Below are 27309 nucleotides of genomic sequence, written 5' to 3' on the forward strand. Positions count from 1 at the left end.
AAGAAAAAATCAATTGGAGTTATTGCAGAATGTTTGTCGGTCCATAGTATGGAATGCCCGAAGAAGAAACTAACTACTTCCTGTAGTCCTCCTAACTGGAGTTCTTGCAGAATGTTTGTCAGTCCATAGTATGGAATGCCCTAAGAAGAAACTACTTCCTGTAGTCCTCCTAACTGGAGTTCTTGCAGAATGTTTGTCAGTCCATAGTATGGAATGCCCGAAGAAGAAACTAACTACTTCCTGTAGTCCTCCTAACTGGAGTTATTGCAGAATGTTTGTCAGTCCATAGTATGGAATGCCCGAAGAAGAAACAAGCCATTTATAACAGCTGATATAGTTGGTTAATCGGCCTGCAGCCCTGATTCTGGTGAGATGTGGCATCTCCTGTATTCTTGCTTCGGAGTGCTTAAACGATCAATTAAAGGGAAAGTTCACTTGGATTTTTTAATAGTATATCAGTTTTCGTGTATGTTTTGGGCCAGCCAAGGCAGTTTTTTGTGTATTTGGTGAATTTTTGTTTTCCTGAATTCGATTTGGAATCGAAGTAGCTTCTTTTGATTTTATGTGTTAATAAACAAGAAGGGACGTAAAGTCAATAATTCAAATTTATTTCCTTACCCAAGTAATTTCAGGACTGAAGATTCATATTTTACCTTTATATTTGTTCAGAACAGTACTTCAGACACATATGAGCATGTCTTTTCTTGTGAGTGGCATTGAATTTGGTTTTAAATTGCATGTCAAGTTGCACTGGACGAGTCCTAAAGTGTGAAATGTAATGTGCTGAAACCTGAATAAACCCTGTTCTTATCATTAGGAGGTGAACAGGCTGGGGGCCAGAGAATACAGCACATTGTCATTGGATTTAATGGGTTCGCTGTACCTGTGGTCTTTTCTTGACTCCATAAAGCAATATGAGAAACTGTCTGGGCAAACAGTATGCTGCCCTGATTAAATGTGAGAACCTATGTTCAGCATTGTTGACACAGGTCTAGATTTTCATGCAGTCTGTCCTAAATAATTTCTCTCATAAAATCACAAAGTGTGTACATGTGCTTGTGTGTGCTTGTGTGTGTGCGCACGTGTGTGTATGTATGCCTGTCTGCATCTGCGTGTGTGCGTTTAGTAATTGGGTTTCATGTGGGTTATATTTTATATATTATATATATTTAAGTTGTTTGATTAATTAAAAAACTGAAAATCTACATTTAAAATACATTTTTAAAAGACCATTAAGTTGATATTCCTCATTATTTTCATTCTATTCAAGGACACAATATTAGTGTCTATTCAGGGCCTTGATGAGGGAAAACAATGTATTTTCAGAGAGTTCATTGAAGCTCGAGCTCAATGATATTATCATGAAGCTGTACAAATGTAAAATTGCCATTCCTTTGTGATTTCAGCGATGCGCACTAGAAGACTATTTTAATAGTGATTAAAATACATTTCCTACCCATCCATCATTAGGGCCTTTGCTATTCAAAGATGATTAGGATGGAAAGATCAGATGGCGTCGAGCCTTTCATGAAAACTCAACGGTTTCTCCATTTCTTGTAATCACGGGCACGCTTCTGCTATATTCTGAAGCTCAAAGGTGCTTTTGATTTGCAGAGTTCTATACTGCTGCTGATATTGTAAGATTTTATTTATTTATTTATTGTATTTTTTTTTTTTTTTTTTTACAAGAAAACCAGAAAGTTAAAAAACGGAAAGACTCGTCTTTCCCGTGTCTATATTTATTATCCTCAAATGCTGTTGTGAAGGCAGGGAGCCGAGTTGCTGCAAGACTGTTCTGGGCAGTTAACACGAGCCTCTTCTCTTGGATCTTACGCATTGATCCACCCCCTCCCCCGAATCTCCCTGCTTTCACAAATGAATAATGCAGAAGACAGGAAGTTGGCATTAAAGTAAAGATAATGCCACTCTTTTATTTGTCTCCCTCGGAGACCGAAGGAGGGAGAACGGCTGCCTCTGGACCGTCAGTCGGTGAGCAGCGCGGTCATGTTAATGAGCCTGGCCCTGGGTGAGGGTTTGGGTGGGGGCGGAGCTCCGCTCTGCTGGGGCTGCCGCCGCTGCCGCCGCTGCCGCCGCTGCCGCCGCCGCCGCCGCCGCCGAGCTTTGATGGAGTCACTCCGCGAGTCACGCAGGGCCAGAGGCCAATCAGAATATAACAAAAACCGAAAATTAAAAGGCACTGTGACGGCTTTCGTCTCCTTCCCGGAAAGCCTCTAATTAGCGCGGGCGTGTAATTGGAGCCGCGCGCGGCCCCGCGGTGTCCCGGATCAGGACGGATGCGGTCGGAATAGCGGTTCGTCCGCGGCGAGCGCCTGGCGGCCTTGTCTGGTGTCGTCGCGAGACTAATTGTGGAGCCATTAAACGCTCGCGCCGCCACGGCCCCGTCCTTCTGTTAATCTGACCCTTGCGTTTCAAACTGCATTGAATTGGGTACCGGAATCTGTGGAAGTCTACACTAACATAAAGCTGTCCCCCCCCCCCCCAATGAATGAACAAAGGCAATACAATTGTTATGGTCATTTTGATAACAATATTCACAGATGTTATTATGTTTCACGGGGGGAAAAAAAGTCAGTTTGGATTGGCCCCCGTGATAAAATACAATTTGTGAGATTGATTGTGACAATCAGATGCAATGCAGCTGTCTAGCCTGGAATGTCAGCATCATGCAGTGCGTCCTCTTTGCGCTTACCGGACCCGTTCTCTGAATTCAGCAGGAACTGGGCTGTTGAGCTCCCTGATGTGGAAGTTTGACAGCCGTCAGTCCGCCACGTCGCCAGGGCCGTTGAGTATCCAGTGAGCAGTGCGGGATTTGAGGGCTGATCTGTCCTGAGAGGTTGTGTCAGGAGACGGACTGCAGCAAAACAAGAGCTGCGTTTATCGCCTGTGTCTTACTGCCGTTTGTGTTAAACTGCGGAACTGTACCTGTGTTTAAAGGGGCTGTGTCCTGAAAATGGAGCTTTAGGCCTGAGTTCAAGTTTGGTCAATCATTTGATGCACCCTTGACTCTTCCTTTTCATCTACGTGGGGCATGTACACTGTATGAATGACGCTCATAAAAAACTACAGATGAATTGGTTGGCTGGGCACTGGCTGAAATTTGTTGTGTGTGTTACATAACAGACAAATAAGTGTCTTTCTTTGCAGATAAACCAGTTTGATGTGGAATGAACTGTTGTTAGCTTGACTGGCAGCTAGCGAATAACGATTTGTGATGGTAGCTAAGGTTATATTATCGGCTAATTGTATCACAAGTGTCGACCGTTGAGTAACAAATCGACCCAAACTGCTATGATCTTGTTCATCATCAAATAGTTACGCAGGAGCTGGATTAGGCATCCTAATCAGCTACATGGCAATCAAAATGGTTTCATTGATATTCATAGAGGGCGGGACTGTCCGCTCCAAACAAGACTGTGGCGAGAAAGCGATTTCTTAAAAAAAGCTTATAAAACCATAAAATGGCAAATAAAAGTGGCACAGTTCACATTCATTTATTCATTTTTAAAACACATGAATATCTATTTTTTTTCATTAAAATTATAGCTAAAATGAACCCCTTTCATGTCCTTTAAGAAGTAGGCTGCCTCAGTGACTGGCTGTCTTTCATGCTGACTGTTTGGACCCTCACCCATGGATGGTGTGAACTGTGCTTACGCCCAAACTGGTGATGGTTCTTTTTCATTGTTTTGCACCCCTGCAATGATTTGTCCTGGCATCCTTAATTGATTCTGTTAACGAGGGTGTAAAGAAACTTGATGAGTTGTAGATGAAAATCGGATGCCCCGGAGTTATTTTGACACAGAGATAGGTCAAGAAGGGCGCTGATGATGCCAGAGCTAATCTAAAATAGCTGAAACTGAAGTGTAAATAACTCTTGGCATTCTAACCATGATGCTTGACTCTAGTGCCATGACTAGCTTGATGTATAATGTTGTTGTTCCTGTTGGCTGGAAGAGGGTGCTTAATTCTTCCACATAATTGCACAGAAATATCAGCAGTTCACTTTATGATTGATTTCGATTAATTGGATGAGTTCTGGCTGCAGTTGCTTCTAACCATTGATGGCATTTCAAGTGTAGCTTAGCAATAGTTATGCTTCTACAGCTCGGTTTTGGATTAAACAACACCCTTTTAATATGTGTGGTGAATTTGTGGATGTTAATTTGTTAATTTGCACATTGTATCCTAAACAAACTTAAAAGTCCGAAAGTGGCTTCATGACCTGTTTCTGTTTGGTATGTCACATCAAGGATATTACATAGGATTACAAGGATAACAGGGACCCTCATTTCAAAAGTATGATGCTATATTCAGACGTCGATAAGCTACAAAGTAGCTCGGCGGGACGAGAGGTTCTCATGTCAATTTCAGAAAGATGCCAGATTCACCGAACCCCCGGAGAAAGATTGCACTTTTTTTGGGAGAAACTTATTTTAAAATTTCTTCAAAGCGCGTTAAAAGGGACGACAACACCGAGGGGGAAAAAAAATTAAAGACAGGAAAACAAAAGCCCGCGACCGCAGAGGAAGCCGAAGTGCAGGGCCACTGAGACGCGTTCTCCGAACGCCATCCCCGTGTTTAATTAGCGATATTAACCTTCGCTGAAGAAGGGCCGCTCGCTCTGCAGAGAGGACCGCTCCGCGCTGTCATCGTCTTTTCTCCACCGGGGGATTTTTAATTGACTTGAGAGCCGAGGCTTCCCTCCTCCTTCCCCGCCGCCGCCACCGCCGCGGAGACTGACAACCGCCGCCGACGGTTGAGAGTCATTTGTAGTGAGCGGCTAGTAAATAGCCTTTTATGAATCTGGAATCCGCTTCCCCGCATCCCCGCAGCCGCGCGGGCCGCTGCAGGCGCTCGCGCTCGCACGCGCAGTTGCCGTGTGACAGCGCCGATTCGGCGCCTGACAGCATCATTAAAATTCTGATGCCTGCACGTACCGGCTCACTCCGGCTAGGTATATAAAATGACCCGTATTTTGTATTTTCTTAGTGTCGTAGACAGAAGCTAATTTATTCTCTCTTTCTTGGTCGGGCTCGTATACAAACACACTATAGACATTCAACATGTAAGCTATATATGGATCTGTATGTTAGCAGTGCTGTCACACTAACAAAGGTAATCTTGAATCTAGTGACAAATATAGATTAAATATCAATATCTAAGGATGTGAGATGTATGTTCTATTTCTTCATTTTTACAAGATGTTTGTAGAGGTATTAAAAATGAGGGTGTACAGTTTGGAATCCAGCATATTATCTGGTGTGATGAATATAATGTAGCTGAACTTCAAAAATGAAATACTAGTGTGGCTGCTTAGTAACTAGCATAAACCTCACATAATTCAAACATGTTCCAAATTTCTCCCCCAGGAAACACCCAGTAGCTACGGCTCATTTGAAACTCCATGTTCACAAGTACAAGGTAGGCTATGATATCTGAAAAATAATAGTTCTTAAGGAAAAATACCTATGAAGACAAACGTGCTTTTAGAGAAGCTATTCATTCTGACTGTTGTGCTGAATAATTGATTTAATATCACTGAATATGAATAGAAACCAGAACACAGAAAAGAAGGACGCATCATAATGTAGGCCTAAGTGCTAGTGCATCCCACCCTGGAAATACTGTGTTTACTGTGGCTTCCATGTTGTTTTTTCCACAGTTCTGATATGTAAACTGTACAAAATAATGCACCACTCCATTCTCTTGGAATCTAATGCTAAATCATTAAATGTAGACTCGTGATTGCTTGCCCCCCCATTGCTTGCGTCCCCTTTTCTGCTTTGTGAAATTGATTATCCTGCATTGCTTTTGAAAAACACCTTTCCACAGAAGATGGCTTGCATAATAGCAAAGCGATTGGTGTCGTTTGATTTGTCAGATCAAGGTGTACTCTCGAACACGCTTCTCGTTTCATGAACCCGTGGGAAGGGAAGTACTTGCGTGAAGGTATTCTTATTCCGATGAATGGTGTTTAGACGCATTGCTGCGAGACAGTGTTTTCTTCCCCCACAGTACAGCATTAAACCGTTTCAGGCTTGAGCTGGAGTCACCATTTGCATTATTTATTGCGCTTCAGACATGCGGTAGCGCTTGCGTTCACCTGATCCGCAAGGCGCTGAGGTCACGTCCCACTAACGCTATTGGAGTGGAGTCGGCGGTCTCGGCTCGGTCGTAACGCGAGCCCGCCCTGCGATCGCATGCAGGGCGCGTGCGCGCCGGCGAGACCATCATAGGGAGCGGACCTCTCCGCGCGTCGCCACGGTCACGCCCAGACGCCCGCGGTCACGAGAGCGCCGGAGCTAGCGTCGCGCTAGCCGAGACGTAGCCGCGTTTTTTCCTCGGCTCAGAACCGCTTCTTTCTGCGTTTTGACAGGGTCGCCATTGACTGAGCTCCCGTCGCCATGGACGCCCAACCGCAAGGCCAGCAGGCTGCCGTTCCCATGTTCCAGCCGCAGGTACGTGCCTAGGCCCGCCGAGTTCGCGTCTTCCTACCGTCTGAACGGCGGGGGGGCAGGGGGCGTCAACGTCAGCAAGAAATTGCTGCTGCCGCAATGTTTTTAACGCTCAGAATGGAGCCTCCCTTCCGTCCCCCCTTCCTCGACCCTCCAAGCTATTCCACTTCCTGCGTTCAGCTGTTCCGCCTCTCTCTCCTACCTCTCCTGCCCTGACAGTTCTCTCCATCAATCCACCCACGGGGACTGTCTGCGGGCGCCGGATGAACGCAGCGCCGTATAGGCTGCATTTTCCCCTATTTTCCATATAGTTCCTCCCAGCTGTGGAGCAAGAGGTGATAATTGGATTCAGCACTTGGGAGAGCTGCTCCTGATGCTGTATCCTGTGTTTTCTGTTCAGGTTTTGTTCACCTGTAGTGCGAGGAAGAGGGGAGGGGGGGGGGGGGGGGGGGGGGGGGTGGTGTGGAAAGCTAGAAGCGAAGCCTCTGTCAGATGAGTTATGAATTCACAGCATCTTTTTGCATTTTGCAGTTTATTCAAAGCGTGTTCTCTGAGCTTGATTCTCAACACTACCCGATTATACTGATGCATGATTACCTTGTAATGGGCTTAGCAGCAGGAGAGGAAAAATGTGCCACACTGAATCTCAGCAGATGAAAATTGCACTGTTTTCCAAATGTTTTCTATTTTTTGTTTCTTCTAATATCCCCTCCTGGTTGGAGAGTGAGAATTTGTGGATTGTTTAGCTGTGTGCCTATTTCAGGGGTAGAAAAACAACAACAAATCTATCCATCCCTCCATTATCTATGCCCGCCAATCTGTCGCAGGGCACGCACACCATTCACTCACCGTTCACTCACACACTCCACACAGGAAGGCCCGGGCTGTCTATCTACATAAAAAAGTAAGGAGACAGTAGATTGTTTAGTTTGTTTTTTGGTGAATTGGTCGAGATTGTATACTATCTAGCGTATGTTCAGCTACACTTCTGTGTAATTAAATCTAGAATGCGCGGTCAGTGAAGTTGGTAAGAAATCCACCCCAAAGTGAATTTATGCTTTCTATGCTCTAGGGCAGGGGTGCCCAATCCTGTTCCTGGTGATCTACTGTCCTGTAGGTTTTCATTTCACCCCTTATTTGGCATACCTGATTCTACTAATCAGCAGCTCAGTGAGATCTCTAGCTGTTGAATGAGGTGTGCTTTGTTTTGGTTGGAGTGAAAACCTTCAGAATGGTAGATCTCCTGGAACTGGATTGAGCACCCCTGCTCTAGGCTATATATACTTGCATACCTATTATGGATAACTATTAAATGGTTCACATGTTAGCAAATCAGATGTTCTGGCAGAGAAATAACATAGATCTGTGTTTATATTATTAGTGTTACTTTAGGGGTACATAATATTGAACTTGTTATTAAAGTGAGGAAGATTTTCTTGTGCACTAGATATTACACAACACTTTTAAGGCAGTCAGAATTGAGTTTTCATCCATGCTGTGCTATATATATAGAAACATATTTATATGTGTGTGTGTGTGTGTGTGTATACGTGCGCATACATTCACAGATACTCTCACACTTACAGATTTCAAGCATGATATGCAAATAATCCTGTGAGCATTTGCTAATGTAATATAACCCATACAGTATTACAGTAAAAGTCTGTCAGTCCGAGAGCCTCCAATTTACAGTTTAATCATTTAACAGATGCTTTTGGCTACAGTGACCTGCTGTAGTGCATCTCACATGGTAAGCAAACACCACAAGTGCTAACAAAGCTAAAATCATATAAGTGCCATCATGAGGCGCGTACCTGAAAGCTTACACGATCAAGGGAGAGAGGGGTTTCTCGAAAAGCTGCAGTCTGAAAAGGTGCGTTTTTTAGACATTTGTGGAAGACAGCCGGCGAATCCGATTGGTCGATGAAGTTGGTTCCGCCATCCGGGGGCGAGGGCAGGGCTCTGGGGGCGTGTGGAGCCGCTGCCGGGCGCTTGCGGAGATCGGACGGCCCGCCGGCTTAATGGAGATGCCTGGTTGGAAGTGTATAGTGTAGCTATCATCCAAAGACAGGAAGGGGCTGGACAATTCGCAGCTTTGTATACCCGGGTGCAAGCTTTGAAGCCTCGATGCGATTGTCAGACTAAAGCTTGCTAACTTGTGTCTCGTCTTTAGGCTTCATACAGTAAACAAGCTCCATGGTACACTAGTTAAACAGTTACTCGTTGGCCAGCACCATGAGGTGTCTAAGGTCACGTTTGCCCCCCCAAAATAATTGGTATGCTCTGTGAGATGAGTTGCAACTATTGGTGGAAGGCAATCCCTTGTTCTGAAGTTTGGGATTAGATTCTGGGCTTAAGGAGTTGCATGGTTCTCATGCTTGTGTGTTTTTTTTTTTGCTAAACATAGATTGTTCTCAAAAGCCAAGATAATAGATAAAGTACAGGCTTATGAGATCCAAGGCACTCTTTTGCATTAAAGTACCTTTATTAGAATGACATTCCTGTGCGCACAATAAAATCTACAGATCACCGAGACACTTCAGCATCTTAGAACCTTTGTCAGGGTGTGATCTGATTAGCAGAAAACAGGCTGCCTTGGAACTTTTTCTTTTTGATTTATCTTTTTTTGCCCCCCCTTCCAAAGAGCTTCTTCATTTTCTCTATTATTCTAATTAGAAGCTCTCCAATGTGTTGTTTTTCTGAAGTTCAGACTTCCTGGAACAAAAGTGAATCTGCATTATTAAATAGCAGTGTTTCAGGAACATTACCCACACCTCATAGGAACGTGTTTGTGTTTTAGCTTTTGCTAGGTTGCATAGTATCTTTTCTCATGCTCCAGTTGGAGTTGAAATGTGTGTGTGTATGCATGTACAGTATATGGGAGATCATATGATCCAGAATACATTATAACATCATAATGGAGCCACAGCTTCACACCTTTTCTCGTGTTGTACACTAGATTTGTATTGAAAACATTTACATTTTTTAAAGAGAACAGCACTGTTTCCATTCTATATATTTAGGGACATGTGTATGTATCCTGTAGATTACAAAAATTCTATTTTCTGCTAAATTAATTTTTGAGATTAATTGTGATCCTTTCTGACATGAATGGATTTTGAAAATTTTTCTTGGGATCAGCCTTGCAAATTCTCAAATTCAGAATGGAATCAGAACAGAACGGCATTGGAGTGCAGAAACCACCATTTCATTTATAAGTGGCATTCTGCAATCTCCTGCATCCAACCAACCAGGGTTCAGTGTCCACGTATGCCACTGAACATTATCTTAGGAGAGATGCATTTGTGAACGCACATTAAAGTTAGCTGATTAGTTAGATGATAGTCATCACTAAAACATGTGTTTGTGCTACCATTTAAATGCCTTTAATTTAGCTTTCTCTGCTGTTTGTGACGTAAAACACTGAGCCCATTTAGCTTGTGTGTGGGAATAGGAGTGTCCTGTGTATTGAGTGGGTATTGCACGGAGCCCGGTTCATCTTTGTGGAAAGAGAAGGAACGGATCCCCTGCCCGCTCTGCTATAACACGGCCGTGCCCAGCGTGCTCTCACACCATCCCTGCTTGTTGTCCTTTCCTTGTCAGCCGCTGGCTGTGTTGTGCTATCGCATCACACCTAATCCTCCGCGCTGTCTTCGGTCCGTGCCCTGCCTCCCGTCTTGTCCCTGTCACCCCGCCCGCGCTCCTCGCGTTTCCGTCTGCGAGCGGGCCATCGGTGCCCCGGCCTGTCCTTGCCTGTCCCTGCCTGCCAGCCTGCCCTTGACACGCTGTCCCTCCCAGCCATTCCCAGAATCCTTTGCGCAGAACTCGCCGCGGCGCTCCCGTAAAGGCACCTCGGCAAAGAAAGTGTCGTCGCAGGAATCCGAATCCCGTTGGATGCCCGTTTCCCCACCAGTGTGTTGCCCGACGTCTCTGCTGCATGCCGGCCCTTCTCTCCAATTTCTCAGCCGTTATTTATTTTTTATGTTCACTGCAATAAACAGTGCTGTCTCGGAAGCAAATATTCTTAGCCACACCCCCTTCCCTGCCCTTCCCCGGTCCATCCACTCCCCACCAACACCCCCCCCCCCCCCCACCCTTAAATGTTTTTTTTCCTCAGTGTCCGTTAGGTCAGGCTTTCCTCTGTGCTCCACCTGTCCGCTCCCGAGCGCTGTTTCTGTGCTTCTCTCCTGCAGAGATGGGCAGGGCCGGTGTGTTTTGCTCAAGCTGCAGTCTGTACAAACCCGCGTTGCGTTGGCGAGCGACCCCGGCGGTTGTTAAGGATGCGCCGCGGCGACGCTCCCCGCGTCAGCTCTCCACTCTGAGCGGCCTGACAGGACAAAGCCGCGGATGAGACGGGCTGTCAGTCAGCCGCGCTGCCCTTTGAAGGGAGGCCACGGGGCGAGGAGGTGCCGCAAATGGGCTGTGAAGTTTACATACACTGCCCACTGTTAAACAGATTACCTCTAATGAAGTGTCTAATGCTCAGGCCGCGTCAGCCTAATCCTCGCTGGCAGCTCGCCCCTCGGCTGCCAAAAAAGCCGCCGCCCTCCGGCCCTCTCCCGCCACCGAGGCGGCCCGGCGCGGGGAGGCGCCCGCCGCTAACAAAGCCAGACAGTGTGCGATCTGACATGCAAATGTAGGTCATTGCATATGTAAATGTGCGATTACAAACCTGCGTGCCAGAACGCATTAGCCAGACTCTGCTCCCAGCATGCGGTTGTCACGGCGCTTTAGAGGCTCGCGCTAACGTTTGTCAACGCGCCGTTCCGGCGAGCGAACGCAATTCCCCCGCCCCCCCCGATTCGGCGGAGGGTCCCCGTTCGAAACCGTGACCTCTGTGCCCGTCCGGGGGCTCCCCCTTCTGTCGCCGCGACCGCCGCGGTAAGGAGGAGCCCCGAACGCGAGGGTGTCGATGACGAGAGCGGGGCGAGAGTGATTAGCGACTGCATCAAACGAACGTCAGATTCGCGTCAGAGGACACCTTCATGTCAGGCCGCAGTAGCAATATGGCATGGAAATGAAAAAGCCTTCAATCAAGTTCCGTATCACACAACACCTGCTAAGTGGAGCAAATGCATTAAGCTAATTATCATATTTGAAAATCAAGGGGGATTAGCTGTTAAAAAGAAACGTTTCCGAGCAGCGATACGATCAGTCCTCGCCGGGTTGGGGATACGGAATCATCCATTTTGATGCCTCAGCAACGCACTTTGCTGTGGCGTGTTAAACGAATGCTACGGTTCTTTTTCTCACTTTTTTTTTTTTGCACCTGTCAAGTTGAAAACAATGGAAAACTTAAATCGTCTGCCCCCTGATCTTCACCCCTTCACCCCCTCCCTCAACACCTAAATTACATTTATTGGCTTCCCAAATGACACCATCCAGGATTTACTCTGCACCCCTTGACTCTTCTTGGATATAACACGCTGTCATTCTCGGTGCATTACCTCACCGTGTTCGCCCTTTTTCAGGCCTGTATATCTGCACACAGATAGGAAGGTCCTGTATGTGCGCTGGGTTGCAGCAGTTCCCAGACGCGGGCCCTTGGATGCCGTGGCATTGCGTAAGGGCCCTGGGGCAAAGTGATTCGGTTTGGGACCAGAGCTGAGCCCGTGTGGCCCCCACGCGCTCCCCGTCCTGATTTCACACTGCTTTTGTTTTATCGTGACTCCCGCGCAACTATACAGATCCAGCACTGTTTTCAGGTTTTGCACGGCTGTTATTTTTCCTAATTTTCTTTCAAAGCTACACTTCTTCTGACGGTGTGCCACAGTAACCACTGACATGTGGCATGTCTCATACCGTTTGTTGCCGAGGTTTTGTGCGGATTTCATTTTAAATGTGAGGTGCCAGATTGTCATTTGATTCCTATGGAAAGTTGTGAAGGGGAGTGGGGCGGGCGGGGAGGAGGAGATTGTGACTGACCGGTCCTACATAAGTAGTGATGTTGTTCTTTTGATTTGCTTCAATGGAAGTAATGGAAATGGAAAATGGTTCTTAATGCATTCCTGTTCACTTTGCACCATTAATGCTGATTTCACCAGGAACCATCTGAACGTCACCCTCTGACATATTGTCCATATACCCGTGAGGGAAGCGCTCTGTGTTTGAAAACAAGATTGATGATAGCACTCTTAATGTGTTTTATGAACTGTGTCTTTGTATTGCAGAAGCCTCTACAGCCGGATATGGAGTACAATATCTTAGCCAACTTTGCAATTGAGAAGAAGATTGGGAGAGGACAATTTAGCGAGGTCTACCGGGCCAGGTACTTGCTAGACAACACGTCAGTAGCTTTGAAGAAAATTCAGGTAAGAGAAAAGGCAAACCAACTGTGCATTTTCCTAGTAGATTCTGTGGTGCCAAATGTAATTATTATACTGTGTGTATAGTTTTAATATCACAATTATTGCCAGTTTAATTGATGAATAACTTAGGCTTTAGTGCTTCATGGAATTGATTATTATATTTAGTATTAAGGCTTCAGAGAGGTACATAATGGGACTTTAAAAAAAATATTTTAAATTGGCTATATGCATTTGTATTTAGTTTTTGTCAAGTAGATTACTTTGCCATTGTACGTCCAGAAGTATTTAGATTTTTTATATTGAGAAAAGAACAACTGTTCAAAGCATGAATCATTATTTATGCTGACTGAGACCAAATGACAAGAGAGAAGAGGAAAAAGGTGAAATGTTCAATGAGTACTTGTACATATTGCATATTGTATGTAAGTTCATCATTAACTATGCCAGTACTGACAGATTGGGAATAACCTACATCAGTAGCCAGGCATGTGTGTAAGTGGAAATCTAGAACGAAGGAATGTAACTTTCCAGCAATTACTGTTTGGCAGTGTAGAACCTCACCAGGAAATGTCATTTGATCAAACTGGACTGTTTTAATGGAAAGAAGCAACAAAGAGTATTGCTTCTGACAGAATTCTCTTTACCAGGAAAGAAGTTCTGCTTTTAGCATCATCCTTAATTAGCAGTTGCCTGTGTTAAATTATTCTAAGGTTTCCACTCTTTCTCCTAATTTCTTACATGCATTTCTTGCTGTTCTTACCTCTCCAAACAGAAGCTTAATTCTACATCCTAACATAACATGCTTTTTGACTGTTTATAAAATACATACACCAGATGCACCATACATGCTGGTTTTGAGTTTAAAACGCTGCCTCTCCCTGTGCCCTAATGATAATGTTGACATAACTTTGAAATGACATTAAAGTACAGTAGCATGTGACGTGCATTACAACTTTCTTCCATTTCTGTGTCTACTGTGCATTCTGTTACCCTGTAAGCTCTGTGTTAAGAAGACAGTTGTAATTCAAATGTACTAAATATTCAAAAGCAAGTGGATATGGCCAACCCCTGTACTCAGGGTGCATTATAGAGATAAAGAATTAAATTACTTGGATCGTATGCTTCCATTGTAACAACTGCTCATAAATGTGAAAGCTATTACTTATTTTACATCAGACGTGCAATTTTAGTTTGCATGCGTTATACTCTGCTCAACCTTATCTTCACCCCTGAAAGAGTTGTGCGAAAGAGGAATGCCAAGGATTTATCTGTGCAGCGATTTGAAAAGCATTGCGCCCATTCCAGATTTCTCTCCGTCAGTTGACGTTTTTACTCAGACTGCGATTCCAAAGGCAAAAAGCTGACAATCAAATGCCAAATTTGCTCAGCTGGTTTCAGACTGGAAGCTAGGACATCTCCCTTTATGAAGAAGCTCTGTTTGGTCTTTTCTATGAAGGACCATTAAAGTGTGATAGTTTTACTTTGTAATTATGATGGAGTATGATAATCATTTTTACCTGTATTTGAACTTTGTAGGAGCACACCAGCAGAAACTCATATAATTTGCCGCTTATTTGTATGATGACTTTAATAATGTTTTAAACACTTTGGTTTATTCCTGAAACAGACTCTCTCTGTCACTGTCCTATCTGCCTCAGATCTGAAGTGTAGGAGTTGCTGGGTTTTATCATCATCTGAATGATGTAAATACATGTGATCTTGGGTTATAAAGTGTTACCATCTATGTACAAGGTAAACTTGTACTACAGAAAGCCAGGTTCCTATTTGTCATTTTTGTAAAAATTATGTAACATTCCACTTCGACTCCTAAATATGCCACAATATGTTCTGAGAAGTTTATTTATAAAGTTTTACTGTAAATTACCGAAGTCACTGTAACTGGTGGAAAATGATAATTGTGAAGATGCATGCTTTAAATGTTACATTATTACCAGGCCTTATTGAAATATGTATTGTTGTTCATTTCCAAATGTATTACTGCATATACATTAATAACCATGTGACATAATATGTAACATTATTTTTTACATATCATTATGGGTACATTTAAAGATTATGTGAGTAAAGGATCATGAAGAGTATTTTCATGTCACGATGCAAAGTGAAGAAGAGGTTCAGAATATTAACACCCTGACCCAGCGGGGGGTTCTGGGTTTCGGTTTTCAGAGGCTTACTGAGTGCAAAACTCTTGTTTTGTTTCCTTGTTTTACTCTCATTTCCACGCACTCGGTTTCAGTGGATAAGGCGCACCGAGTGCACTATGGGTTAATGGAACGGACAGGGGATAGTTTGTCATTGTAAAATAATCATACATAGTTTGACAGTGTGAAGCTTAAGGTGGAACTTCTCTGTTAGATTATTGAAGCGTTCCACTGTGCTGTGGGAGAGGAAGTCGGTGTCTACGGAAATGTCTCGACAAAGATACCACACTGAGTCAGTGCGTCTGGCACAAGGCCCTGGCCAATCTGTGAAGAGGTACAGGGCACGAGCAGTCATGTGGAGGATTACTGAGGCCTCCCATCGATGCCTATTTTTCCCCTCACACATTGTACCTTTCCTTGGTCTTACACTGCAGCATGGCCTGCAGAACAGTACCATTTGAGTACCGTTGGGGTCTTACATTACACTACAGGCTTTCAGCAGACGCTCTTATCCAGAGCCACTTACACAAAATTTACATTGCATCCATTTATACAGAAGGTTAAGTACCTTGCTCAAAGGTACAATCCTACCTGGGAATCGAACATGCAACCTTTTGGTTACAATACTATTTCCGTACCCATTATGCTACACTGCCATATTATGCATTTTTGTGTTTTACTGATTGATGGTACAATTAAATAATTTCAATAATTAGACTGGTATTGATATTGCAATCATATTTTGAATGAGGATGTATCAAGTACGGTAATTAGCAAAGTGAAAGTTTCCAAACTACAAGTTTTGTTTAGGAGTTCATAATCACGCACCATGTGTGAAAGAACATTTTTTTAGAATTAGAATGTCAAGAAATTGACGTCCGCATATTTCACATGGAACGATTTGGCTAAGCCGGTTCCTCTCCGTTAATGCGGTGCTGTGCAGTCAGAATTTGAAGCGAAGCGAGATGAACGTTATTGAAGTGTTGGGTAAATGAGGCAGCCAAGTTAAAGCGCGTCTCGCTGAAGTCTGGAGATCATCGGTCAATTTGATTGACATTTCAACTCAAATCTTTAAACTTCACCAGTTTTCATATGAATTATACATCCCATGAGAGCGCAGATCTTCTTTACGCCATCCAGGACTGATTGGCAGATGCAGCTTCAGTGGTGTGCACTCGGTAGCTATCCAATCTGCAGCAGCAGTTATAATATCGTAGTTCGACTCCTGGGCTAAGAAAAGGGCTGTATTTTGCTTTCAGCTTCAGTTTTCTTCATATGAGTGTTCATCCTTCAAGCTTGATGACATGCTTTGATGGTAAATTTGCAGTAATGATGAACAAAGTGCCTTTCTTTAAGAAACAAGTAAGTTAAAAAGCAACAAAAGATGAAAGGTTTGTTTTAAAATACAGGCATTTAGCTATGGAGCTAAAATGGCTCACTGGACCATTTCCATTTTTAAAACATGAGATGTTAATGTGAAATAGGGTTCATCGGAGGTTCATTGTGCTTAAATGCTATTAAAATAACACTATGATCATTTAAAAAAAACATGTTAATATTGACGACCCTAAAATATATGGAATCTCTGTCCTCTTTAGTTCACCATTCTCTGTTGCCAGTTTGTGAAGATAACATGTTGAGGAGCTCAGCTTTATAGCTTATTTTGTGTTTTAACCAACCACATCCACCTCATAACATCTTCGGAACCAATTATTCTGTTACCTTTTAGTCCTTTTTCATTTATTTCATTGAAATCAATTTATTGTACACTGAACAATATGTATTCCTCCTAATTCCTTAATTTTCGGAAGCACGGCACAGTGCACAGCAGAAATTAGGTTTTAAATGGTGGCTCACATTGAGATGTTGAATCCGTCCCTCAGATTATAAGAACAGTGGGGATTGTAGTGTTCTCCTGGTTGAGAGAGGCGGGGGGGGGGGGGGGGGGGGAGAGCTGTGACTTGCAGAAAGACAGGGTGAGAAGGGGGCACAATGCACTCTCCTGCCCCGCCAAGGTGTACTGCTCAACTCCCCCCCAGCCCCCCCACCACCAGCACCACCCTCCTCGCTCACGACAACGCCTTGGATGCAGCCGCTGTGTTCTGAAATGCCATAACACCGCTCCTCCTTTGATCTCTTGACAGATATTCGACTTGATGGATGCCAAAGCTCGGCAAGATTGCATCAAAGAGATAGATCTCCTTAAGGTAAAAAAGCAGAGGATTGAAAAAGCGGCATCATGTGTTGTATTATGCTTTCTAAAGGTGCCTCAGCAGAGACCTAATACCAGAGAAAAACAATTGATCTGTACCAGACGAACTGTTTCTTGTGAGGCGAGTGCAGATCACTAGCTTCTATGTGTCATTCCTTCAGGCTGAAATTGACTCTTTTTTTAATGCCAAAAACTATAGTTTTTATCTGTCTCAGTAATATTTAGAAGGGGGGCGCAGTGCATCGCAGTAAAAATTTAGCAGACTCCCTCATGTACCTTTTGATGGTTTTTTTTCCTCCCTCCTCTTTTTTTTGTTATAAATCAACCGTTTTCATTTATCAAACTGCCTTAAACAGGCGCGCAGGCTTGCAAATGCTAACTAACAAAATTAGTGACAGGTTCAATAAATCACAGCGCCTGCTTGATCAGAGGTTTCCTTTCTGCGCAGTCTCACCGTCTTCATCAGATGCATTTCTGTTCCCGGGTACAAAGCCTGCTCGGATTGTCATGTTAATTGCTTTGACCCAGATCACTGTTCAGCTGCTCCTGCACCCTTGATTCTCCAGCCTTTGCCTCCGCCAATAAAAATCAGACTTTAGTTCCCACCACAGCATCCCCTCTGAGAGCAGCTAATTGGTGTGTGTGTGTGTGTGTGTGTGTGTGTGTGTGTGTGTGTGTGTGTGTGTGTGTGTGTGTGTGTGTGTGTGTGTGTGTGTGTGTGTGTGTGTGTGTGTGTGTGTGTGTGTGTGTGTGTGTGTGTGTGTGTGTGTGTGTGTGTGTGTGTGTGTGTGTGTGTGTGTGTGTGTGTGTGTGTGTGTGTGCACTGTGTGTGTGTGTGCGTGCATGCGTGCATGTGTATGTGCGTGTATTGTGTCTGGACAGCTGCACACCGGAAGGGGAGGATTGGGAGGCTCTGGGGACTCCCCTCCCCTCCTGTCCTGGAGCAGGTCACTGCGTGGGTGGGTGTGCTGTCACACACGCCTTAGCAACACTTAGCCAGTCGGGCTACGCTCCCAACAATGAGGTGCGCGTCCTCATCGGGGTCAGGAGGCTGATGTGCCAGTCAGTGTCACTGCAGACCCCCCCCCCCCCCCCCCCCCCCCCCCCTCCTCTCTGTCTCTTAAACAATGACTTGTACTTGACTGCTAATGAATTTGGTCATTGCACCAGCCCACCTCAAGCAGCTAACAAGCTACTGTGGGGAAGTGGAAGCTTGTGTTCTACTTCAGTGGACATGGCGAAAAACCAAACCGCCTTAAATCAAAATAATGAGAGGCGCAGACATGGTACAGTCCCATCAAAGTTCATGGGTCTCCCTGTGTTCATTTGCTTTATAGTGTGCCATTGTTTTCTGCGGGGACAAATTTTATCAAAGGATTCACCCCCCCAGTTTTGGCTATATTTTTTGGAGCATTAACATTGATGTCTCTTTAAAATGTGGAGCTGCTGCCTTAACTAATCTTCCTTTTTGAGGCGAGCAAGCATTTCTGTTCTTTTTCTCACCACATTGTTGAGAACCGTGAATGTGACTACTAGTGTATGAATGCAGCTATTAGTGTGTGCTCCTTAACCAGTATCATGAGACTGCGGTTCCACAGCCTGGTGCCTCCATGAAATTCATGTAGTATCCCAACGGGACTATCCCAACAGACCAGGGGCAGGAAGAAATGTTCGGTCTGAGCTTAATTTAACTCAAGTGCACTGCTGTGTGCAGTTTTGGTGTATTACTAAAACTGTTTCACCACGAATGTGATGAAAAAATATGGAGGCATATTTGGTGGTTTCATTTTAGGTGATCATTTCACATTATTTTGGTCAGGGAAATTTGGCTTTGCATGGCATGTTGAAGATTGAAATCATGATCCGAACATTTGGTAAATTCATGGTAGAATGTTTGGCTTTGCTAGGCATGTCAGGCTAAGCCCTATAAGTCTTTTTAATAGTGCCTAAAACAAGCCACACCCAATGGTCAAGGTCTGGCTCTTTCCCCATGGCTCTGACGTGGGCATTTCTCTGGTCCTTTGGTGTACAGTTTTGTGTTTGCTTTGCTGGATGCCGTAACTCCTCGACCAGCCAACAGGGGAAAAAGTTAACTTTTTACAACAGCTCTGCTTTCATTACACAGCCACGCAGATCTGCCACAGGAAAAGCTAATTTCACACCTGTTTATTACTAAACCACTCTTGGCATTTGCATTCCATCAGTTAACAAATAATCTGCATTTTTGTGTTATGTGTGGAATTTTAAATGTGCGTCTCCAAAATATTCTGCGCAAAAGGCATTCGATTTATGCTGCGTTGGTGTAAAAAGCAATTACACTATGTTTCCATACAAAAGTTCCTGTACTGTACTCACTCAAGTGTTAAGAGAGGTTTGTTGACCAATATGTTAATATTTGAACAGTCGAGGATACTTCCTGTATTGTTTTTGCAGCAATTGAACCACCCCAATGTAATTAAATACCATGCGTCCTTCATTGAAGAGAATGAACTAAATATAGTTCTGGAGCTTGCCGATGCCGGGGACCTGTCAAGGATGATTAAGGTAGGAGGTTCAGTTTTATTCCAATAATGTCAGATCTTTATCCACCCTCATTACACTCTGAGTAATCTGTTGGTTCATCCAGATTCTATCTAGACCACTGCCTAAGAGCACAACTATTTAATATACCATAGCCTGACTGACTAAATTGTAATTTACAATGTGATTTATGAACCATAGAATTTTTCAGCCTTGGCACTATTTAGAGACCATCATTACAGAAAGTGATAGGTAGGACTAGAATGTTCATTGTACAAAAGCTGATTTCATCTTTTAAACCTAATCTCTGACTAGTGTTTTCATTCTCCTGGTTCATGACTGATTTCAGGCTTAACTAGTTTTACAGAGATTATTCATTGTTTCGGGGTTTGCAACATTACTAGGTAGATTTTCAAAATTCTGTGGTATGGTAAAACTTCTAGAAAATGGTAGATTAATTCTGAAAACAATATTCTATACTTATTTAATCTTTTTATCCTGTGGAATTTTACCCCTTGGGTTAACAAAGTAGCATTTAGCATAATGCTCACCAGTACAGCGTGATACATATTAAGGTTGTTTTTTCTTAGGAATTTTCATGCATGCCTACATACTGCCTCCAGCAATCTAACAGCTAAAACTGTAATCAGATTTGATTAAATATTGACAAAGATTGAAGTATACCTGGTATAGGTTTTACAGCTTGTGTGCGCACATCAATGTCTCTTTATAAAAATATATATTTTTTAAATTGATGTGAACTGCTCTGTTAAAATTCACATTCTATTGAGACCACGACTGCACAGGGTAAAAAAAAATCTAATACATGCAGTATATATACAGTGCATACTTTTCCTGAAGCTTTACATTTCAACACTGGCCCTGGATATACGGCACACACGCATTCATTTAAAGTCTGAAGCAACGGAAGAAGATAACATTCACACTAATGGTGCCTGGCAAAGAAAAGCTGTCCAGCATGTCATCCTCTGTAATATTTTAGTCTGGCTGATGTGTGTACATCACTAATGAGAAATCAGTGGGAATTAGTCTTTCAAGCTGGAGCCCTCATAACAAACAGCAGTGTTGAACACCCCAGTGTGGATGGAGTGAATATTCAACCTGTGAACTGCATCTGTTTGCCCCGGTGAACAACAAGAAGCTTAGGTGAAGGGCGCTGCTCTCATTAATTTAATCTCATTCATTTATTTGTTTTTGATTAAGCCATGTCGTTCTTGCGGTACAAATCAGCTTTAAGCTCCACAGTATGAAATAAATATGACTGTACAGTGTGGCATATGTAAAACAGCAGTGTAAATGCATGAATTTAACATTTTTATTCTTTTTGATTTCTGACCATTTCAGAATTCAAATTAAATCAAATGGTCCTTCATTTGCATGCACTTACAGAATATTGCATGTGCACTGTTTGCTTTTAAAGGCATAGAGAGGCGATATGCACCCCATTGACATCAAACAACCCTCTGATATGCTAATGGGGAGCTGGGGAAGAATAGATCCACAGGCTTTGTTTGGATATGGGCCAAGGTTTCTTCAGCTGAATATTACATTCAGAATCGCTTGAATTATTTCCATTGAAAAGAGGTAAAATGGACAAAGTGCACAGTCGCACAACAGAATAATAATCGTGGAATATACACAGATTGATTTCCCCATTTGCCTAAGCAAACGTATCATGCTTCATAATAATGGCGAATTAATTATTGTAATTTGAGTTTAACGGTCATTTCTAGTTGAAGTAGTCGAGTATAATCCAAAAAATATTTCATGCGTTTTTGTTACTTGCTCCAATTATTATTCATTTTACAACCCAATGGATTTTTGCAACCAAAACTCAAAACATCTGACCATGTCAATCATTGAAGCTTCATTACAGCCTGAGTAGTCAGCATTTTCACCCTGATCACTCTGCACCGTTTTGAGAGTTGGTTCAGTGGATAATTTACTTAATGCGGCGCAGAATTTTTAAATAGTCTTTTAAGAATTATTTTAGTATGGAGTCACATTAGGCTGAGACGTCCTGTTGAGCAAAAATCTGTTTTAGCGAGGCCTCTGTGGCCTTTTTATTACCGACACTGTATTCATTCTGAAATTCGGGGAAATGAAGCAGGTTCCAGTGAGCAGCATTCAGCGTAAATGCTGCCGGACCAAGAAGAGCAATACGCCAGATGTGTGCGTTTAAAAATCGCCACAAAATGTTCTCATGTGCTTTCTATTGCAGGGCTTTCAAAATGAGCGTGGATTCAGTAAGAGGTCAAGAAGTGAGGGGTCTGCATCAGATTAAAGTGAAAGAGACGTTCATTTTGAGTGAAAGGAGGATGAATCTGTGTGTTTTGCGCTCACACTATTTCTGCACAAGCTCACAGGTTGTCCTGGGATAGATCAATAGGTTTCTGAACTGTTCCTCAGCTTGATTGAAAAGCGGTTTGATTCCATCAAGGGGCTGTTCCACTGCCTGTATTGGAAAAAGGTTTTGTTTTAGTTTTGTTGTTCGAGGTCGAACGAAAGCCAATAGCTAACGGTCTTCCCAGGTTGGCTAGCCTGCTGGTGGGCGGGAGCAGCCGGGGACACCTCAGTGAGAGGAAACCTGTGAACAGTAACTGCCAGCTTTCTGACTCATATCTTTTCTTCTGATTCCCTCTGGCTCATGTTCTGTATTTGGAAAAATAGCTGTTGTCCCTGTGGATTTGTTATAGCAAAGGTCAATATGAGGTTGTTTTACAAAAATTGGTTGGCAAAAACATACAAAAAGAAAAACGGGTAGTGGTTAAATGTTTAGATTTTTTTGGGGGTGTGTTTGGTGTCTCGGGGGCATGAAATACCTTGAGGTTTCTTTCTTCCCAACAGCACTTCAAGAAACAGAGGAGGCTGATCCCTGAGAGGACGGTGTGGAAGTACTTTGTTCAGCTCTGCAGCGCTCTGGAACACATGCACTCCCGGCGCGTCATGCACAGAGGTACCACCTGTTCAGAGAGTCAGTATACCCCTCCCCACCTGCTCAGAGACGCTGGAGTCAGTATACCCCTCCCCACCTGCTCAGAGACACTGGAGTCAGTATACCCCTCCCCACCTGCTCAGAGACACTGGAGTTAGTAAACCCCTCCCCACCTGTTCAAACACACTGGAGTTAGTAAACCCCTCCCCACCTGTTCAGACACACTGGAGTCAGTACACCCCTCCCCACCTGTTCAAACACACTGGAGTTAGTAAACCCCTCTCTTCCTGTTTAAACACACTTGAGTTAGTAAACCCAGCTCTACCTATTCAGACACTGGAGCCAGTATACCCCCTCCTCAAACTCAAATGCAGCAGAACCCTTTTCCTGCCCCAAGCCTATATTGCTGACAACTTAGGGAGATTTTATTTATTCAAAAAAATGTCTTTATTTATTAAATTTTTTTTTATTTGGCACCCAGCATGGGGCTGAGCATGTCCAATTCCCACCCTAATTTGGAATGCCCAACTGTCTGCAACCACAGCAGCGTTCATGCGTGAACCCCACTGCCGATTCAGGAGAGTGTAGACAACCGCGGTTCTCCAAAACACACGGTGTTGCCAGTCTGCTTCTTCTCACGCCACAGACTGCGGCTAAGCTTGCATTTCATATGCAGCTTTAACATGCAGTCCACGTGCATCAAATTGACCAGCGGGGGGTGGTTAGATAGCGATGAAACACAGACCCCTGACTGACTGAGCCAACTGCCAATCGCACATTTGAGCTACGGGCCACAGTCGGCACTGGCACAGTCCAGATTCCACTGGCACCGTGGAGGCTCCTCCGTGCATCACAGCGATGTGCCTTAACCGGATGAGCCACCCAGCAGCCTCATGTGGGGAGATTTTTGTGTGGTCCTCCCATCTGAGGATGATTGCATGCTGTAGTGTTTTATTCGTCATACAGTGACATTACATTACAGTGCTTTACATATAGCCTGGGCCCTTGAAACCCACTGCCCTTCATGCTTACTGTAAGATTATTTTCCCTTTTACGGTTTGTAGCAGATATTGATTTGCATATTTCCTGTACGTCTGAAGTGGATGCATTTCTGCTGTTCTGTGTCTAATGAATATACAATAGAAATTTCTGAAATCTGACTCTGAGAAATGTCACGTTGAGCAGGATAAGAAAATGTCTTACAAAATATAATTATGTATGTAAAATGATGACTAATAACACGTAGATTTTACATATATTACACATAATACACAGTATAATGTGATGAGTGCATTCTGTTACATGGATGTATTACGCTCAGCTATCACTAGAGATTGAAATACCCATGCCAGAAATTGTGGTACAGGAGTACGTTTCTCATATTTTCTAGATCCAGCTTTAAAATCAGTGGGTGAATCACAAATTCAGTTTAATCAATTTGCATAATTTAATGTAAAAAAGCAATAGCCAAACCTCTTCAAATGACCTTGTGTTGGCTGTTAATTATTTTGGCTAGAAGTCTTTTGAATGTGCTAGTTTGGAACATCCACTTCAGTATTTTCTTAGGCTGTAGTTCTAAAGTTCTAGTCCAGCAGTTTTTTGGCTACTGTATCGTGGTCTGTGTTATTCAACAACGCACGGCCCTTATTAGACAGCGCTAGTCCAGCTGTATTTTATTTCACCTTCAACAATTCTCCATGTACAGGCCCTCAGCTCTGTCTCCTGATTGGTACTGATGCTTTAATTGCACTTGGCCTGTTGTGTTTTAAATTCATCCTGTGCCATTATAATGAATAGTGTTCTTTTTATATAATGATCCATGGTTGATTATTATTCTGATTCATGTTTATTCAGTAAGCAGTGGGTCCAGGCATTCGGGTGTAAGTGTTGGTAGTAATGCGGCGCATCGGTAGGGGTCGCGGTCCCCCCCCCCCCCCGAACGTGCGGCGGGCGCGGGGACTGCAGGCGACTGCGGGCTGCAGGGCTGGGCGCTCCTCCACCCAGACGCCTGCTCCGCCTCCGACGTCTGCGCGCCTCCCCGGCAGATCCCAGCGTCCGCCGCCCGGATCCCAAATACCCTGTGCCCCAGATTCCGGATCCCCCTCGCCCCGGATCCCAGTTCCCCCTCGCCCCGGATCCCAGTTCCCCCTCGCCCCGGATCCCAGATCCCCCTCGCCCCGGATCCCAGTTCCCCCTCGCCCCGGATCCCAGTTCCCCCTCGCCCCGGATCCCAGATCCCCCTCGCCCCGGATCCCAGATCCCCCTCGCCCCGGATCCCAGATCCCCCTCGCCCCGGATCCCAGATCCCCCTCGCCCCGGATCCCAGATCCCCCTCGCCCCGGATCCCAGATCCCCCTCGCCTCGGATCCCAGATCCCCCTCGCCCCGGGTCCCAGATCCCCCTCGCCCCGGATCCCAGATCCCCCTCGCCCCGGATCCCAGATCCCCCTCGGCCCGGATCCCAGATCCCCCTAGCCCCGGATCCCAGATCCCCCTCGCCCCAGATCCGCGTGTTTGCGGCCGTCGCGGTTTGTTAACCGCGATCACGCGCGGGGATCGCTCCCCGTCCCGGCCGCCCCGCTGTCCCCTCCTGTTTGACGCAGGGGGCAGCATAAGCCGCGTTAACAAGGCATGAAATATCGGCCCGGAAGCTCCGCTTCCGAACGTCAGCTCCCATTCTCCGGCGGTGCGTGAGGGCGAGCTTCGCCGAGGGGGCGGGTCCACCTCGGCTCGCTCGGTTCCCTCTCAGGCCGCATTAAAGACGGAGCCTGCCCTTCTGTCCGTAACCCGCCGCGCTGTCGGGCAGAAGCAGCGCTCTGCCGCTCCGTCTCCGCTTCTGTCATCTGACCCCGTGTGCTGGGCGACTCCGAGCGCTTCGGCGTGTCAGCTGACACCTGCACGGTCCACTTCACATCCGGCGACGCGTCGCGAGCATCGGGCCACGTTACCTTTCGCAAATTCAGTATTTCCAGGTGTTGCACATTAAACGATAAGGCTCGTCTCAGTGGGAACTTCTGCTTCCGAGCCACGATTTTTAGAAATCGTGTCCCGGAACTATTTTTTGCGCTTAAACGAGTTGGAGGTCTCGTCTTTCATACAAAGTTTCATATAGTAAGTATAATATACAGCTGATTGTCTGTCGTTTTAAATGTGTGATTGTATGCATCCTCATCTGCTTCCTGTAGCTATATTATCCGAGAGGTGTGCTCTATGAATGTAAAACGCTTCTTTTTTCTCTCTCTGCAGACATAAAACCGGCTAATGTGTTCATTACTGCCACTGGGGTAGTAAAACTGGGGGACCTGGGTCTGGGCCGGTTCTTCAGCTCCAAAACCACCGCGGCTCATTCTTTAGGTAAGCCGTAAAAACGAGAGAGCGGAACGAACGCGACGGAAAGCCCTTTAATTACACCAGCTGGATGTGTTTCATTATATCGCTCAGGCTGGAAGCATGTGTCCGTTATAAAAAGCCCCTCCCGTAGCCTCTGGGCTAACCCTACAAAGCGGCGCTGGCTGTATCCGTTTCATGGAGCAGTTAGTGCTTTCCTGTTGCCTTGACCTTTGACCCTTTCCACAGATGATGTCTGGATGTAACTAGCGCAGCCCTGCTACTGCCGTACGTTTGTTTCTGCCCCAGAGCTTTATAAAAACGCTGAGCGGACAGGGTGCTGATGTCAAATGCCACTCATTATGATGCAATTATAGACTTCTCGCAAACACAATCATTCTTATTTGTTTCCCCTGTCCATCTAAATCCAGGGTACTGCACGGTGTCAGGGTTTGCAAAGGGTCCAATCTTGCGATCGGTCAGCATTGCTGACACATTTGTGAAAGAACAGGCCTGAATCTCCGCACATGTGCCAGTCTTAACACCTTTTATATTTGCGGTGACCTGTCATTTGAAAATGAGATTTTTTTTTTCTTTTACCAAAGACCATTTTTAACAGCCTGTCTTTTTCTCCTTTTTATGAGTGTTTGTATTGTAAAATCTGAGTTGAAGGTCAGGCCATTGGTTTGAAAGTGCTCTAAAACCTCAACCATATTATGCTGAATAAAATTTTTTAAAAAAGAATAAAATAAATGTAGGTATATTGATTGTGGCCAGCTCCTGACAATGTGTTAATGTTACGCTTGAGAAATGTACAACGTGTGGAAATTAAAAAAAGGAACAGGAGGAAATTAATTTGATGGTACATTAAAAGTTGAGAACACAGTGCCCTCTGCAGGTAGCCGGGGCTAAACGTGGCCCCGCAGACCCAGTTATGCGCTTCAGTCATCGAGCATAACCCCAAGCAGGAAGGCTTAATCAGGTGCGTCATTAATAATGTCTTAATGGCGACGCTATCGCCAGGGGATTGGAGGCGCTTGAGGAATGAAGGGATATGGCATCGCTGCATAATGCATCAAGCGCCGCGCGGCGCAACTGCTGGCTTATATAGCCGTGCTACATCAGAGCTGTCAGACCAGTGCGGCCGTTTGAAAGAATGAGATGAATTTCACTTTTTTCTTTTCTTTTTTTTATTTTTTACATCAAGCGGCATTTCGAACGCGCGATTCTGAGCGCCGCACACGCGCGGCGTCGACTTAACTCGCGTTTTGGCGATTTTTCAATAGGAACGCCCTCAATGGGGCTGCGCTGAGGTGACATTAGCGACATTAGCGCCTCTTTGTACCAGG

At 44.7% G+C, this 27309-nt stretch overlaps 1 protein-coding gene across 7 annotated transcripts in view; it reads left to right on the top strand.

The window, feature by feature from the left end:
• The window catches only part of nek7 (NIMA-related kinase 7), a 63803-nt gene that overhangs the window by 14190 nt on the left and 22304 nt on the right, over positions 1–27309 (top strand). For 4 of the 7 annotated variants that reach the window (XM_035414135.1, XM_035414132.1, XM_035414136.1 and 1 more), the window contains 7 exons: positions 5391–5442; positions 6398–6479; positions 12647–12787; positions 17091–17153; positions 19592–19702; positions 22547–22655; positions 25880–25987. In XM_035414135.1, coding sequence (XP_035270026.1) covers positions 6426–6479; positions 12647–12787; positions 17091–17153; positions 19592–19702; positions 22547–22655; positions 25880–25987 — 586 coding nt within the window. In that variant the 5' untranslated portion in view covers positions 5391–5442; positions 6398–6425. The remainder of the gene's footprint in view (positions 1–5390; positions 5443–6397; positions 6480–12646; positions 12788–17090; positions 17154–19591; positions 19703–22546; positions 22656–25879; positions 25988–27309) is intronic. The other 3 variants (XM_035414137.1, XM_035414138.1, XM_035414140.1) reach the window with 2 other exon arrangements.

This window comes from Anguilla anguilla, chromosome 4, assembly GCF_013347855.1.
Source record: "Anguilla anguilla isolate fAngAng1 chromosome 4, fAngAng1.pri, whole genome shotgun sequence".
Lineage (NCBI taxonomy): Eukaryota > Metazoa > Chordata > Actinopteri > Anguilliformes > Anguillidae > Anguilla > Anguilla anguilla.